Raw genomic sequence first — 14108 nt, forward strand, 5'->3', positions numbered from 1 at the left:
TTCCACATGACATCATCCATATTCGCAAGAAAAGAAAAAAGGTCCACTTGGTACTTTGTCTGGGGCCTTTAACCACATCTCACTGTCTTCATTAGCAGGGGAGGAAACTATGCAGTAAGTTGTATTGTTTCCGAGGTCTAGCATAACTTTTCCAGAGCCGTCTTCTCCTAAAGCTCAAGCAAAAGAAAGTCAGTGGACCTTGAGTTAAAGGGATAGTTTGGATATTTTGAATTGGGTTTGTATGAGCTACTTATCCAAAGTCAGTGTGTTAGCTACAGTAGATGGTCGTCAGCATGCACCTAGTCTATATCCACGACATTGTTCAGGTGCCGCCGGAAATTCGGCCGGATGTCCCACACCTTCTGCTTTCTTTGTGTTGGCATTCTAAACTCTGGTGGATTTAGGAGGACTATGGTTAACTGCTCCTCAGATCTCTGCAGTGCAAATCCAGACAGCTAGCTAGACTGTCTGAGTTTTCTGTTGCACGGTAAATGAATGAACAACACACGGCACATCAACACGATCCACACTAGCCCATCCCAAGTAGCGCATTGGAACTGACTGCCAATTCAAATTTCACAAGCTTTTGGCTGGCTGGTAGCTGGTGCTAATTCCCATCTGTGCCTAGCTGTGACATTATGTGCTAAGCAAAGCCTTCACCTTTCCCTTTTCTTTTTTGGCTTTCCATCATTAGACTCACACACTGTCTGTTAACGTTCCCGATAGACTTCCAAACGTGACGAGGAAAAAAAGAGGTGTTCGATGGCTTTACGTCATAGGCCGACCAGGGCTATGCCATTTGGGGAGGGGCCGCTCACTGATCAAAGTGCAGGTCACAACCATGTCGAGGATTTCCAGAAATATAGGGGTCTGAAAATCCTAGACATGGTTGTGACCTGCGCTTCGTTAGTGCTTTCTGATTAGCCTGTGTTTGTACTGAAATACAATTCAGGCCGCCTGATGGTGTTGCTAAGAACTTTGCAATGTGTAACTATTATCAGACTCAAAACACAACCGGCCCACCGGGAAAAGTCCAGACTCTCCCGATTGCCACTCCACTACTGCGTCAGACAGTGCATTTACGACGGGGAAAATGTGACTGAAAGCTCTGGAAAAAATACTAGACCTTTAAATTAGATTAAATGTACTATTTCCCCACTGATGAAGACCATGGAAAGTGGTTGAAAGTCTTTAAGCTTTTTTTGTCAAACTATATTTTCCAAGATCAAACATGAACTTTCATGCTATATTAATTCTTAAAAATTATGATTAATTTATTCAATAGCTTAAAAAAATACATGTGCACCTGTAGCGCAAAAAAAAGAATCTAATTTCCATCTTGGACTTGAGTGACTGTTGGTGAAGTATGAAAAAGCACAAAATTGTGTTTCACCTCACTTTAAAAAAAAAAAGTACAACTCATATCTTCTCTTATTAGATAGCCTAATTGATTGCACAAAACATCAATGCATTTCATTTAGTCCAAAAGGGCAGAAGGAAATACACATTATTCGATGACAAAATACCACTTTTCCTATTTCCTTTGGTGTCTTCTTTTTGGGTGCATTTTTTTGTCCACTCCTTCTGTTCAAATCTGTCCAGTATACATATATTGTATATCCTTGTATGTAGAGCCCAATACATGACTTATCATATGCAACTACGAGCATTAATCATGAATGATGCAAAACTCAACGTGTTTTACGACACAGCTCTATGCACGCATTGGCGTAAGGATATTTGGACATTTCTGGTTACCAGAAGAAAACATTAGACAGTGACAGTAGACCGTTATGATGGCAGAGATGAAGTTTACAAGGTGTTTGCTGGAGTTGCCTAAAGTATCTGCTAATGATATACGGAGGGTCGTCCGGCCATCCAGTACAACACCATGTAGCAAATTAAATAAAGGCTTCAAATTTTACGTTTCATCATTTCTTTGCAACTTTGAAGCCTTGCTTTGGTGTTTTAAGTCATGACTCCGTCCTGCTTCAGGTTAATCATGCTTTAAATAAAGTTTAAGCATGTGTATACCTCTCACTTCATGTGTTTGTACTTCTATGAAAGTATCAGGTAAAAACAGGGCTACAAATGAGATCTCTGTGAGAGACCAACTAACTCCTAACGCAAACTGTTTAGTATTTGGTTTAGAAGCCTTTATTGGTGATTTTTTTTACGGTACAAAGTCCTGCTACATACGTACATATATAGCTAGCTATGTTGCGTTAGCATGCAGCTACAATAGTTAGCTATGAGTATGCTAACGTTAGATTTTAGTGGAACGAAGCAGCACTTTCTAACGTCATAAATCGCAGATAAAGGCTTCTGAACCAAACACTACACAATTGGACATGTTTCAGCAGGAATGTGACCCGGAATTGAGGAGAATTTAACAACATTGCCAGCTAAGATGACATGTTTACTGCCGTTAGTATGTAGCTACTAAAGTGGTATACAGCAGTGGTGGCTGGAAGAGCTGTCATCCAGTCTTCAAAAGGACACTTATGTACGTTTACACTTCATCACATTAATAATAGACAGTTTATGGTTATTAGTCAAGATGAAGTATTAAAAGTAAAAACATTAACATAAACAACACAACAATGACGTCGCTACACGGTTTTGGATCGGTGACAAGTCTTGATTGTTTGTAGCTATGACTATTGTATAATAAAGATTTAATAAAAAAGTGATGTTTGGTCGTAAAGTGTTTCAACGCATGCGTGGTACAAATCGCACAGGGACATTGTTAGTTTTCTACTATGTAATTATGCGCATGCGCAGAACGGATCTTACAGGCGGTACAGATCGGGTACTGACACGCCCATGAGAAAGAGAGAGACATCATGGCTTGCAAACAAGCAAAGTGGCAGTTGGTCAAGGCCACACCCCCACCTTGCCCCCCCTCTCTCCTCCTCAATAGCATTTAAAGCTACAGACACAGAAATGGCACATCCTAAGTAAAGCTCATTGTGGGACTGGCTCTAGTGGCTGTAATTCTGCACCAAGGCTGAATTTCGGGAAAGAGACTTCAGATACAGTATTAGGGGACCACTAAGGTCTATATAAAAGAGACTTCAGATACAGTATTAGGGGACCACTAAGGCCTATATAAAAGAGACTTCAGATACAGTATTAGGGGACCACTAAGGTCTATATAAAAGAGACTTCAGATACAGTATTAGGGGACCACTAAGGCCTATATAAAAGAGACTTCAGATACAGTATTAGGGGACCACTAAGGTCTATATAAAAGAGACTTCAGATACAGTATTAGGGGACCACTAAGGTCTATATAAAAGAGACTTCAGATACAGTATTAGGGGACCACTAAGGCCTATATAAAAGCATCCAAAAAGCAGCATGTCATAGGACCTTTAAAACCTAAAACAGGGGAAAAAATCCACAAATGCGTGATGTTGCTAAACCTGATTAAACTAAATTGGTAATTATGTTTTGCATCCTACTCACAGTTTGGTGCACTATACTGTTGCATACTAGTGTTACCATTTTAATTAAAAACTTCTCACTGGGAAAAAGGCAGTTATTTTGAAAATGCTGTTGTTTACAGCTTACATAATGTTTGGGGGTGAGTGAAGAGTTTTTTAAACCCGGCGCTTCATTTTAACTTGACAGAGGCCTGTCACCCAAATATCTGGATTGTGCTCTCAGTGGTTACACAGGCCTCAGGGTGCTGCTGCTGTGTAGGAGGAGTGACATCTAAAGAAAAGAATACAGCGTATTACCTTTGTTCTGCCTCAAAATGTAAAAAAACTGAAAGATAAATCATCTTGCTGTTTGGCGGTTTGGTAGAGGGGCGTTCAGAGTCTATTTAAAAATTAAAAAAGGTAAATAGTTTAGATCAGAGCAGAAGAAGCAAGATTTCTTCTACTTTTACATCACCCTCGCTAAGATTAGCTCTTCATTTCTCAAAAGATGAATTTCTCATGTTTTGCACCTAGCCTCCTCACAAGCAGGTAATGTGGTGACTCATAATGATCTAGATGAGACCTTGGGCCCATTAGTCTGAGCCGTGTGAATAACCAGGGGCTAGAGACCTTGTGGAGGTGGACAGCTCTGTCTCAATATAATCCTGGAGCTCAAAACGGAAAGATATTCACAAACAGCTTAACCCGACCACAAGAAATTAATGGAGGATGGAACCCCGCCTTCAGGGGAACCTGGGTTACTACTCTAGTAGAGAAGCCTGACTAAAGTCCAGATGAGGCAGGAAACTTTTGTTTTTGTCACAACACCTGTCCCAGACACTTTGGCTCCCTGTTTACACACTGAGCTGGGGCAGCTGGTTCCTATCCATTAGCCTTCTCATGAACCTGGTGCTTTATTTGGATGACGATGATGCTCCTGGAAGCCTCTGGCTAGATGTTGTATGGCTCTCTGAGGCAGAGTCAGTCCAGATGCTCTGCCCTGCTGCCGCTCTTGGTTTCCCTCCAGCGATATTAGCCTTCCCGGACCGGAAACCGCCTGAGCTCGCGGTGCTGCTCGGACACCGGGAGGAGCTGCGTGAGGTCCTCTGCCTGAGGTTCTGAGAAATAGATCGATGGAGGTTCCTCATGGAGGAGCTGGCTGCCATGGTGACCACCCAGGGGTGACAAATGGCTTGGTCGGCGGTCAGGCGGGCGGCCGGGTCCGACGGCAGCAGGCGCTGGATGAAGTCCTTGGCTAGGTTGGACACTGAGGGCCAAGGCTGTGGAATAAAAGAAGCACTGCAGAGTGATTGATGTCAATGTGAATGTAAAACTACTCACCCCAGAGGAAATCAGCCTATACAGACACTGTGGAACCTGCAGCACTCTAAAAAGCGCTGGCTGGGTGTCTAGATGAGCGGGATGAAAGATTTTGTTCTAATAAAGAAATAAAACTATGATCCCTGTGCTTTGCAGGCCAAACAAGCAGAACTAAACTCAAAGGAAAGCTAAATGTCACTGGGCAAAGGGAAGCGGCAGTCTTGGCTGAAAGAATATGAAGCCTGAGACAGCCCCGCCGTATGTGTGGGATTTGGGCACATGTTTATTCTAAGCCTGCATTAGCTTCTCAATAAAGGCACCACAGATGAGCCTCACTGGGATCTTCTGCTCTTTGTTAATTCAAATAGCAAATCATTCCCCTTGTCATAACCCAAGCTGGCATTCAAGAATGCTTTGAAATCTGCCATGCCATCTTTCCAGTAGGAGAGAAGGCATCAGTGTCATTATCATAAATCATAATCATTAAATTATTCATGTTTTTTTGTCATGGAGACAACATTGTGGAGGCCTGCCTCAGGAAATTGATGACCTTTGTGCTTCCATCGTATTTTCATTAATATATCACTGATACAGACATTGAATAAGATTGATGTGGCATCAGATTAAAAAGATGGCAGATGAACACTGGTTATGGAGATTGGGGCACAGCACAATAATCTTTATCAGTGTCAAATAGCATGAAAGCTCTTTTTCTACATGATGATTAGTTGGGATTGTTTGAATGAAGTCAGATAATGATCATTTAGAGACTGCTTTCTTAATCACTTGTCTTTAACACGCACACATATTTCCAGTCACACACCAATTCGCTGTAATATTCCCCACTGTGACTGGCTGAGGCGCATGAAAGCTAAATACAGTAAGATCCGTGTGTGCAAAATTCTCTCATTCTTCGTTCAACCTCGCACCGACTAAATCTCACTCTTTAGGGAGGTCTCACTCTCCATTTTAATCCCGAAATGCATTTCTCTCCCCTTTTTTGTCTCTTGCCAAGTAATGACAATTAATCAAGCATGAAATTGACAATTGCGAGACTGTTGCCGGTGAGAGGAATTCAAAGAAGCAGGGACTCGTTTATTCTCACAGTGCACTGACTGGAGAGGAGTGTGTGTGCGAGCACAGCGCAGGGTGCAGAGCCGCCCGCCATAAAAAAGACTCTCACTCAAACTTTCTTCTCATTGTGTTGTTATTTCACACCTGAGCGGCAGGCAGAGTGACACTTGGTTTCCCTGGTAAGGAGAGACAGTGTTTGATTGAGCTCCCACAACTAACAAGTCTGACTTTCCTCCTTATCCAGTGCTGTTGGTGATTCTGCGAAGCTCCTTATTACTGCACCATGAAACACACATTTGATGGCAGCCGTGGCTAGCAGGTGCCTTTTGTTTTTGATCTGAAATGACAGGGACACGTCAGTTAAGTGTATGCCGGCTACGTAGAAGAGACTTAGAAGCCTTTGCTATGTGGGAATGATGCAGAAAGAAATATTTAAAGGGGGCAGCACAAGTTTGCCTCCCTCCTGCTATCAACGTGCCTCACCTTAAAGAAGAAGAGATGTGTTGTTTTCCTGGAACAAAGCCAACAGCAGGAAGTTCATCTCTCTCCCATATTTCAGACATTTTTCACGTCAAAACACACCAAGGCTTTATTGTGTTCAGAGGAGGGGGTGAGAGCCGGTGTTATACATCACTGTTGATCAGAGAGTTAGCCGAGGGAGAGAGGGGCATAAGCAGTGGAGAAACCTACAGGGCTTGGCAACATCTTGTTAAACTGAATGAGAAGCCGACTGAGTCTGCGGCGTGCTACATCTTTACCTGACAAAGCCGTAATTGCAACAAATGAAGAAAGCGCTAGAAGGTTGTATTACGCTAATGTGATCACGAGGATAATGCACTTTTGAGTAATGAACTACTCCCCCTCACAATTTACTCAGGTCTGAATCACCTGGCAGCATTTCCTGAGACACAAAGCCAAATTTAAATATGTCTCATCCTAATGAGTCCAAATGGGGAAAGGTGGCCTGTTGCTAATTCCGGTGAAAGTCGCAGCTAAACCAAAATCAAAATATCAATACCAGGATGTAAGAGAGATTGGGCTGTCATGTATAATACACTGTGGCCAAGTGGTGGCTGGATTTGTTCACATGGTGCTCACTAGGGGGCAGACTGGGCTAACCGTTACCCAGGTTGGCCTGCTGCTGAAAGATGCAGATGTTTGGGTTGGGCCAGGGAAGTCTTCAATAACACAGCAGCAGAATGCAGAGGAGGTTACCAGGCTGCTGTCTGGCCTGAACCAAAGCACCAATTTGTGCTTTACATACTAAAGGCTGCCGTGACATGAGCACACATGCATGTGGCCACACACACACACACACACACGTTTGTGGCACTATCTTTGTGTGGACCCGTCATTGACATAATGCATTCCCTAGCCCCTTACCCTAACCTTAACCATCACAACTAAATGCCTAACCTTAACTTAACACATACACACACACACACACACACACACACACACACACACACACACACACACACACACACACACACACACACACACACACACACATGCACACACATAAATCCACTTACACACATGAGATGAGATGGCCTGATTCTGTGTGAGGGGAAACACTCCGTCCTGCGAGCGGATTGAGTGATAAGGTGTGAAGAGGCTACACCCGCTCTTCCTCTGCCCTGCTCGTCCTCTGTCCTCTCCTTTCTCTTTTCTCCAATCTACTCCACCCTGACATCTATCCTCGACTCCCTGACTACCCCCCCCGCTGCTGAGTAAACACATCAGTGTGAGTCTGTGCTACAGGTCTTCAGGCCAGGGGCTGGTGCACCAGTGGGGGGAAGGTATGCACGGTGTGTGTTTGTGTGTTGCGAGTGCAGTGGGGAAGGGCTGGGGGATGCTGGGGAGACAGAGGGACCTGGTTCGTGGGCATGTGCTTGGGGTTGTTTATATTTCTTAGGGAGTTACCTCCACACATTTACTGCTTCTCCCTTTTCTGCTTCAATAAACACACAAGGTTACCGATACTGTTGGAAGAATGTTTGTAATTGCAGCCCTTGAGTATTAACTTAGCAGGAAAGATAACTTTCAAAATCTTTACAAGTCCATCTGGAAAAATGATTTTTTTACACTGACAATATTCTGCAGTTAGATACTCATGAATAACAAATGTATTAAATGTCCGTGCAACCTATTGACCTAGAGAGTCTTACATATGGTTATGTAGCAATTTGTTGACCTGGTTAGAGTGAGATATTTAGACTTTAAATAAAAAACTCTCTCATGTCAACAACTAGACATACTTGTAGCTCAATAGGTGACCAAATTAAATAGTAGAATTGTTAAGGTATTTCACAATGCAGTTTTGTCTTTTTTTCAAAAGAAAATTACAAGGAGTATTTGGGTTTTAATATGCATCTTTATTTGCCAAATAGTTTCCCCTTTCCTATTCCATTTACTAAAGCTGCTATCATGTATAGCTCCTTGGTGTGTACTGTTATCTTAGGGCTAAAAGGTCCTGGGTTTGAGTCATATCCAGAAGACACAGTTCAGAGGTCTATTCCAAGAAGCAGATATTATAAGTTATAATAACTTAGCTGAATAAAACTCTTTTTACATTTTGTGTTCCCGATTTGTGTTTTACTTATTAGTTATCTAGCTAATTAAATAGATCCAGATAAACTATATATCAACATATTGTGAATGTGTGATTTCAACCTGTCCATGGTGGAACCTGCCGCTCACCTTATGCCAACCTGGATAGGCCCCAGCAGCCTGTGATCCTGCCCTATTTCAGTGTTCGTTTCATGATATATATATATTTTTTTAAATTATTATTTTTTAATTATTATTTTAATTATAAAAAATAATCTTAAAATATATTTATATATATATATATATATATATATATATATACACATATTTTTTTTTTAAAGATTATTTTTTTTGCTGCGTCGAGGAGTGAACCTCTATATATGGGTGCGTGCACCACCAGGTTAGCTACCCAGGCGCCCGTTTGCACTCTGATTTCCATTTCTCATGTGATCATGTGATCAGCTTTAATCTGGTCTGTAGACCTTTTTCAAGGACGCCATTTTGACATGTCACAGTTGGAAAAGCACGGGTATAAGTAATCAAATGAATGATGTCTGAATTCCATTTAGCTGCATTGTCACTCACTGGGAGACTTGAGCAAAACAGAGCCATTGGTTATATTATCAGTAACACCTGTGCTTTTCTTACTATGACAAGCTAACATGTCTGCTGTGAAAAAGCCCCATTGTATTGATGTCTAATTACACTGACAAGTCTTAAGTTAACAAGACTACTACTACAATGAATGGCATAACGCGGGCCTGTGTCACTTTGTTTCATTGGTGGACAGCTCCTTTCAAATGAAACTCTTCAAAGTCAAGTTTAGTATGTGATGGGAATTGCTCAGGGTGTTGAAACTGTTCTTGTCCCAATGATAAGCGCCCTTCTGAACGAAATGAAGAACCCTTGTGATGGCAGAGGTCCATATTTTGCGGATACTTTCATCCCACATTACAGCATTATTATCACAGTGTGTGTATGTGTGTGTGTGTGTGTGTGTGTGTGTAACTGTATTGTCAGTCTATTAGAGAGGGAGGATACTTGCACATGACACGAATAAATGTCTTGTCAACATGGAAACGTGATTGATGGCTGTTCCATCAAGCCACGGACCGATACTCAGCCATGTATGATGTCTTCATATTGTCATCATATAAATTTATAGGTTGATGTCTTTACTGCGTCTCAGTGGGATGTAAGATGCTGTACGTGAAGTCCTATAACACTTGGTTTTCAGCTTTATTCCCAAGGATGTTTATCCACCAGTGTGTCCTACATATGAGCTGTGTGGAAAGCCACCATGAAAAACGTGAAATAAGCCCTTGCATAAACTCTAGATGGATTTTGCGCTATTGTTCAGTTGGTGGTCAGTTCAGCGGTAAACAGAGGGATAATAGTCCAGGGCCTATGTAAGGGAGCCTCTTGTATGCCAGACTAAAATGTCAGACTGCATCCCTGAGAATCGGGCCAGGCTTAAAGCCTAGTGAGAAATCCAGCCTTGGGTGTAATCAGCGTGAAAGAACAAGCTCGAACTCACCACTGAGCTCGACAGAAAAGGCTGTTAAAAATACCCACTTCAGTTGTATGACAGAGGAAAGGGGGGAAAAAATAACATGCAGGGCCGCCTTTTCCCCATTTCGAAGCATCCTCAAAGGGCAAAACCAAGCCGAAGCTTGAGACACCTCAACAAACTTTCGCATATCCATTCTTGTGCTTTACAAGGTTGCAGAGGAAAGGATGAAAACGGCCTGCACTGCTACACGCTGAATTAAAAATATTCTTCTCATACCATGCAAAGATGAAATAATGTAGCTATTGCTGGCAGTTCTAAAAGCATAATGATTAAAATGTGAATTATTCTTGTGCAGCGAGTATTTGTAACAGCCATATGAGAACGGATGTGTTGCTAGGGTATGATCATTTTAATAAACAACAAACCAGATTGTGTTGTGGGGAAAAGGCTAAATGTCACAATGGAAATTACAGATGGATGATTTACTTTAGGCAGATATACACTGGATGCAGATTCAACATCAGTTGGCCAAATAATTACAACTGGCCAAAGAACTACAGCTTTTGTAGTTAAACTGTGTTCCGGAGCTTGGTTTGCATCCACAAAACAAAAAAATATTTTTACTGCTAATACTAACTAATTTGGACTGCATGACAGCACAGCTGTGGGAATTTTGTGCAAGACTGTGAAAACATTGTCAAAATTGCATCACTAGAAGAACAGGTCAAGTCTACATTATGTGAAGGAATCTGTAAGCAGTAGGAGAATGACAACTTCCACCTTTTCTATGACAGAATATCTCTAAAAAACTACTTGAACAGTATGTAATAGCTGCTTATTTTCACGCTTTGTAAGCACAAACCTTTTTTTTAAGGAAGTGCAAGGATTCAAAATGTTAAAATGCATTTCAAAAGACTGAAAGCCTCTTTTGCTAAAATGCAACAAGATCAGATCAGACAAAACAAACAATAAAACGAAGAGCTGTCTCTTAAAAAAAAATGTATGTAGTTTGTGTAACAGGTAAAACATGAATTAAAATACTATGGTTCATTGGTTCTGTCTGTCCATTGAGTTGTAGCACTAGCTGGACTCCCATCCACCAGCACAACCTCTGCACCCTTAGTTTCTGCCTTGCTACTTTTAGGGGACACTTTTGGCATTTGAAATGTTATTATATCATGGGGGTGCAGCATCATCCAATATGCCAACAGAACTTCCATTTGCTACGAAGAAATACGTACTGTACATAGCAAAACTCCAAAGTGCAATGACATGCCCAGTAAACTCACATCTCCATGGAAGCTGTATTTTCCTCTCACAATGGATCTGTAGAGGCGCGTGCGACTGTCGTCCTCAAACGGCATGGATCCACTCAGCACAATGTAGGCGATCACCCCCAGGGCCCACATGTCCACTGCACAGGAATAGGGTTTCCTCAGCAACACCTCAGGGGCCATGTACTCAGGGGTTCCACAAGTGGTTTTGAGGGACCAAGTCCTTTCTGCTCTATGATCTCCCATTCTGTCAGACATTGAGACCTCAGACCCTGTGCCGCCAAAAGTGGCCAGCCCAAAGTCGGTCACAAGCAGCCTGGAGTCAGCCCCGGGGTGGTAGTAAAGTAGATTCTCAGGCTTCAAGTCTCTGTGGGTGATACCCAGGTTGTGCAGGTATCCCACCCCAGCCAGTACCATTCGTAGGGCCTGGGTAGCGTCCCTCTCTGTGAAGTGGCCCCTGCAGATGACACGGTCCAACAGCTCGCCACCTGTGGCCAGCTCCAGCACCATGTAAACCCGCTGGGGGAACTGGAACACCTCGATCAGCTGAATCACATTAGAGTGGCTCACCCGCTGCAGCACTGCCAGCTCCGAGGCGCACACCTCGCGGCCCTCTGGGGCCTCTACCTCCATCATTTTAATGGCAAAGGGCTGGCGAGTCGCCCTGTGCTCCACGCGCACAACACGGCTGAAGCTTCCTCGACCGATCAGAGCCTTGATGTCGTATCTGACAGGGCAGGAGGGGAACGATGACTGATTACAGCTTAACTATCTCATGATGCACTGTTGCAAAGCAGACAATGTCTCAGCTGCAGCTGTGATGTATGGGAAGATATCTGCATGTTGTATAGCATACTGCGGCTAGCCGACCAGGCAAATTCATATATGTATATAGAATGATTTAGATCACCGACAAGGCAATATATAATCTGTGACTCATCAGAAGTACATAGACGGAGACATGCCCTTAAATACATCATGTATTACGTTTCCTTGGTTTAATTGTTTCCACGCTCCCATCTGACAAGTACAGGAAGCCAGTCTTCAGGTATTAATAGCCTAGGACTCTCAAACAAATGTCTGCTGTTACTGCTAAATTGTAGGGCATGAAGGTTGGTGGGGACAGGCTGAGAAAATGAGAAAGCTGGTGACAGAGCACTGTGAATGCTCTGAATAAGTCACCTTGTGTCGTGCTGCAAATGTTCTATTTTTTAATACATGTTCAAAACTGTCTGGTCACATGGTTGAGTTAATTGTATTTGTTTCTAGTGCTGCTCAGTTATTCAGATATAAAAAAAACTGTTTTTTAGTTTTTTGGTTTTTAGTATTAAAAGTCATATTTTAACATAAGTGACGTTGGCACAAAATATATTTTACAGACAGTTTAACTACAAAAATGAGATGTGATATAGTATTACTGGATTCAAGGATTACTTGAAAAATGGGGATGCCAAAAAGTAGATTTTCATGTATTCCCTTACCTTGCTGTCACACGTGGATCAAACTTGTCCTTATACTTTGCAACTCTGTCCTGGTGTCGTCCGTCTCTGAGTACCTGGCTGTTTGATGCTGGTTGAGGATTCTTAACGCTGGTGGAAAACCACAGACCTCTTTGCTTCTCTGCATGCTTCTTTGGCTCGTCGTCATCATCATCACCACCGTGTGCTTTCCTAAAGGCCACAAGCGATTGCACCACACTTACATAGCCTTTCTTGGATGCCTCAGGCAGCACCTTACTATTCCCACAGCCCATCACTCAGCTGCAGCAAGCCATCGCCACAAACTCAACTTAGCTTGGAAATAAGAACACAAGCCTACTTTGCAGCAGGAGCGGCTCTGCCAGAGCATTCAGGTACGCATTCATGCAGGTGTTTGCTTGAGGAAGCGCCACCTATCCTGCAGCTTGGAGGATGGCAGGTGTGTGAACGCACCCCAGCTCAATCACTTATGTGATGAAAGTGTCAGGTAAACAGGAACTGTTTTGGAGCTATTGTCACTCCTCTTACAGTAGGTTACCACAATGAGCAAAGCCTGAAGGAGTAAACTGTGGAGGGAAGAACACCAACAAAGTCAATATTTCAGTCACACACCTGGTGACAGTAAATCTCCTTTAGGGTGACCAGATTTGTAAAATGAAAAACAGGGACATTTCATGTTTGGAAATCAATATATCATTAAAATTCCCAATGTTAGTATCTATGTAAACAATTCCAGTTTCTTTTTTTTTGGACCATGCTAGGTGTTGTTAAAATCAAACACAACCCAAATAAGATGTCTACCTGTAGGCTCTGCTCTCCAGTCTTTCTTGCCACTTAAAATATTATTTCACTTTGCGGGTACTGTCCCTGGAAAACGGGGACGTCTAGTCACCCTATTCCACTTCTATTTGATGTTACTTTATATTATTTTGCCACTTTAATATTCCACTCCATTCCAAAGGGAAATACTGTACTTTATATTACTCCAAATTATCTTACTCCAAATTGTAAGTGCCAAAAATACTGGATCCTATACAGGATCAGGGTTATGATTTTTTATCAACTTTAGAATGCTCCCTCCAGAGCCATGGAAGGCATTATCCAACCAGGCTGAGTAGTGCTCCTTATGTAGAATACATTAACCTTCATGTGTAAAATTAGTGGAAGAGTGCAACTTTAAGTTTGACAGTTTTGCAGATGTCTTTTTTTTTTTAAACTGTGCGTGCATTGCTACTAATATTATTCCAACACTGACACAAAGACCAAACAGCACATAACACTAGGATAAATCATTTTATCTTCAAGTCAAATCAACTACAGTTAAATGTCTCGGGATTTCCTTGACGTCGGAACTGTAGTATTTTTCCATTTGTTTTTCATTTCATCCAGAGACAAAGCGCCCACATCTAACTCATCCTGTCAAACTGACATTGCTAACATGAAGAACTCATCCTTACAACAACAATTC

At 42.3% G+C, this 14108-nt stretch overlaps 1 protein-coding gene across 1 annotated transcript; it reads right to left on the reverse strand.

The window, feature by feature from the left end:
- Positions 1 to 4342: 4342 nt before the first annotated feature.
- On the reverse strand, positions 4343 to 12915 carry LOC144537513 (serine/threonine-protein kinase H1 homolog). Its single transcript, XM_078281270.1, has 3 exons — positions 12644 to 12915; positions 11178 to 11889; positions 4343 to 4708 (listed from the first exon to the last, which is right to left on the reverse strand). The coding sequence occupies exons 1-3, from the start codon at positions 12913 to 12915 to the stop codon at positions 4343 to 4345; spliced, it is 1350 nt and encodes a 449-aa protein (XP_078137396.1).
- Positions 12916 to 14108: the final 1193 nt, after the last annotated feature.

The sequence above is a fragment of the Sander vitreus genome, chromosome 22 (genome assembly GCF_031162955.1).
Source record: "Sander vitreus isolate 19-12246 chromosome 22, sanVit1, whole genome shotgun sequence".
Lineage (NCBI taxonomy): Eukaryota > Metazoa > Chordata > Actinopteri > Perciformes > Percidae > Sander > Sander vitreus.

Coding starts and splice junctions, on each gene's coding strand:
- LOC144537513 (XM_078281270.1), bottom strand. CDS start 12,915: ATGGGCTGTGGGAATAGTAAGGTGCTGCCTGAGGCATCCAAGAAAGGC. Junction 11,890..12,643: donor GATCCACGTGTGACAGCAAG/GTAAGGGAATAC, acceptor CTGCCCTGTCAG/ATACGACATCAAGGCTCTGA. Junction 4,709..11,177: donor AATACAGCTTCCATGGAGAT/GTGAGTTTACTG, acceptor TTTATTCCACAG/CCTTGGCCCTCAGTGTCCAA.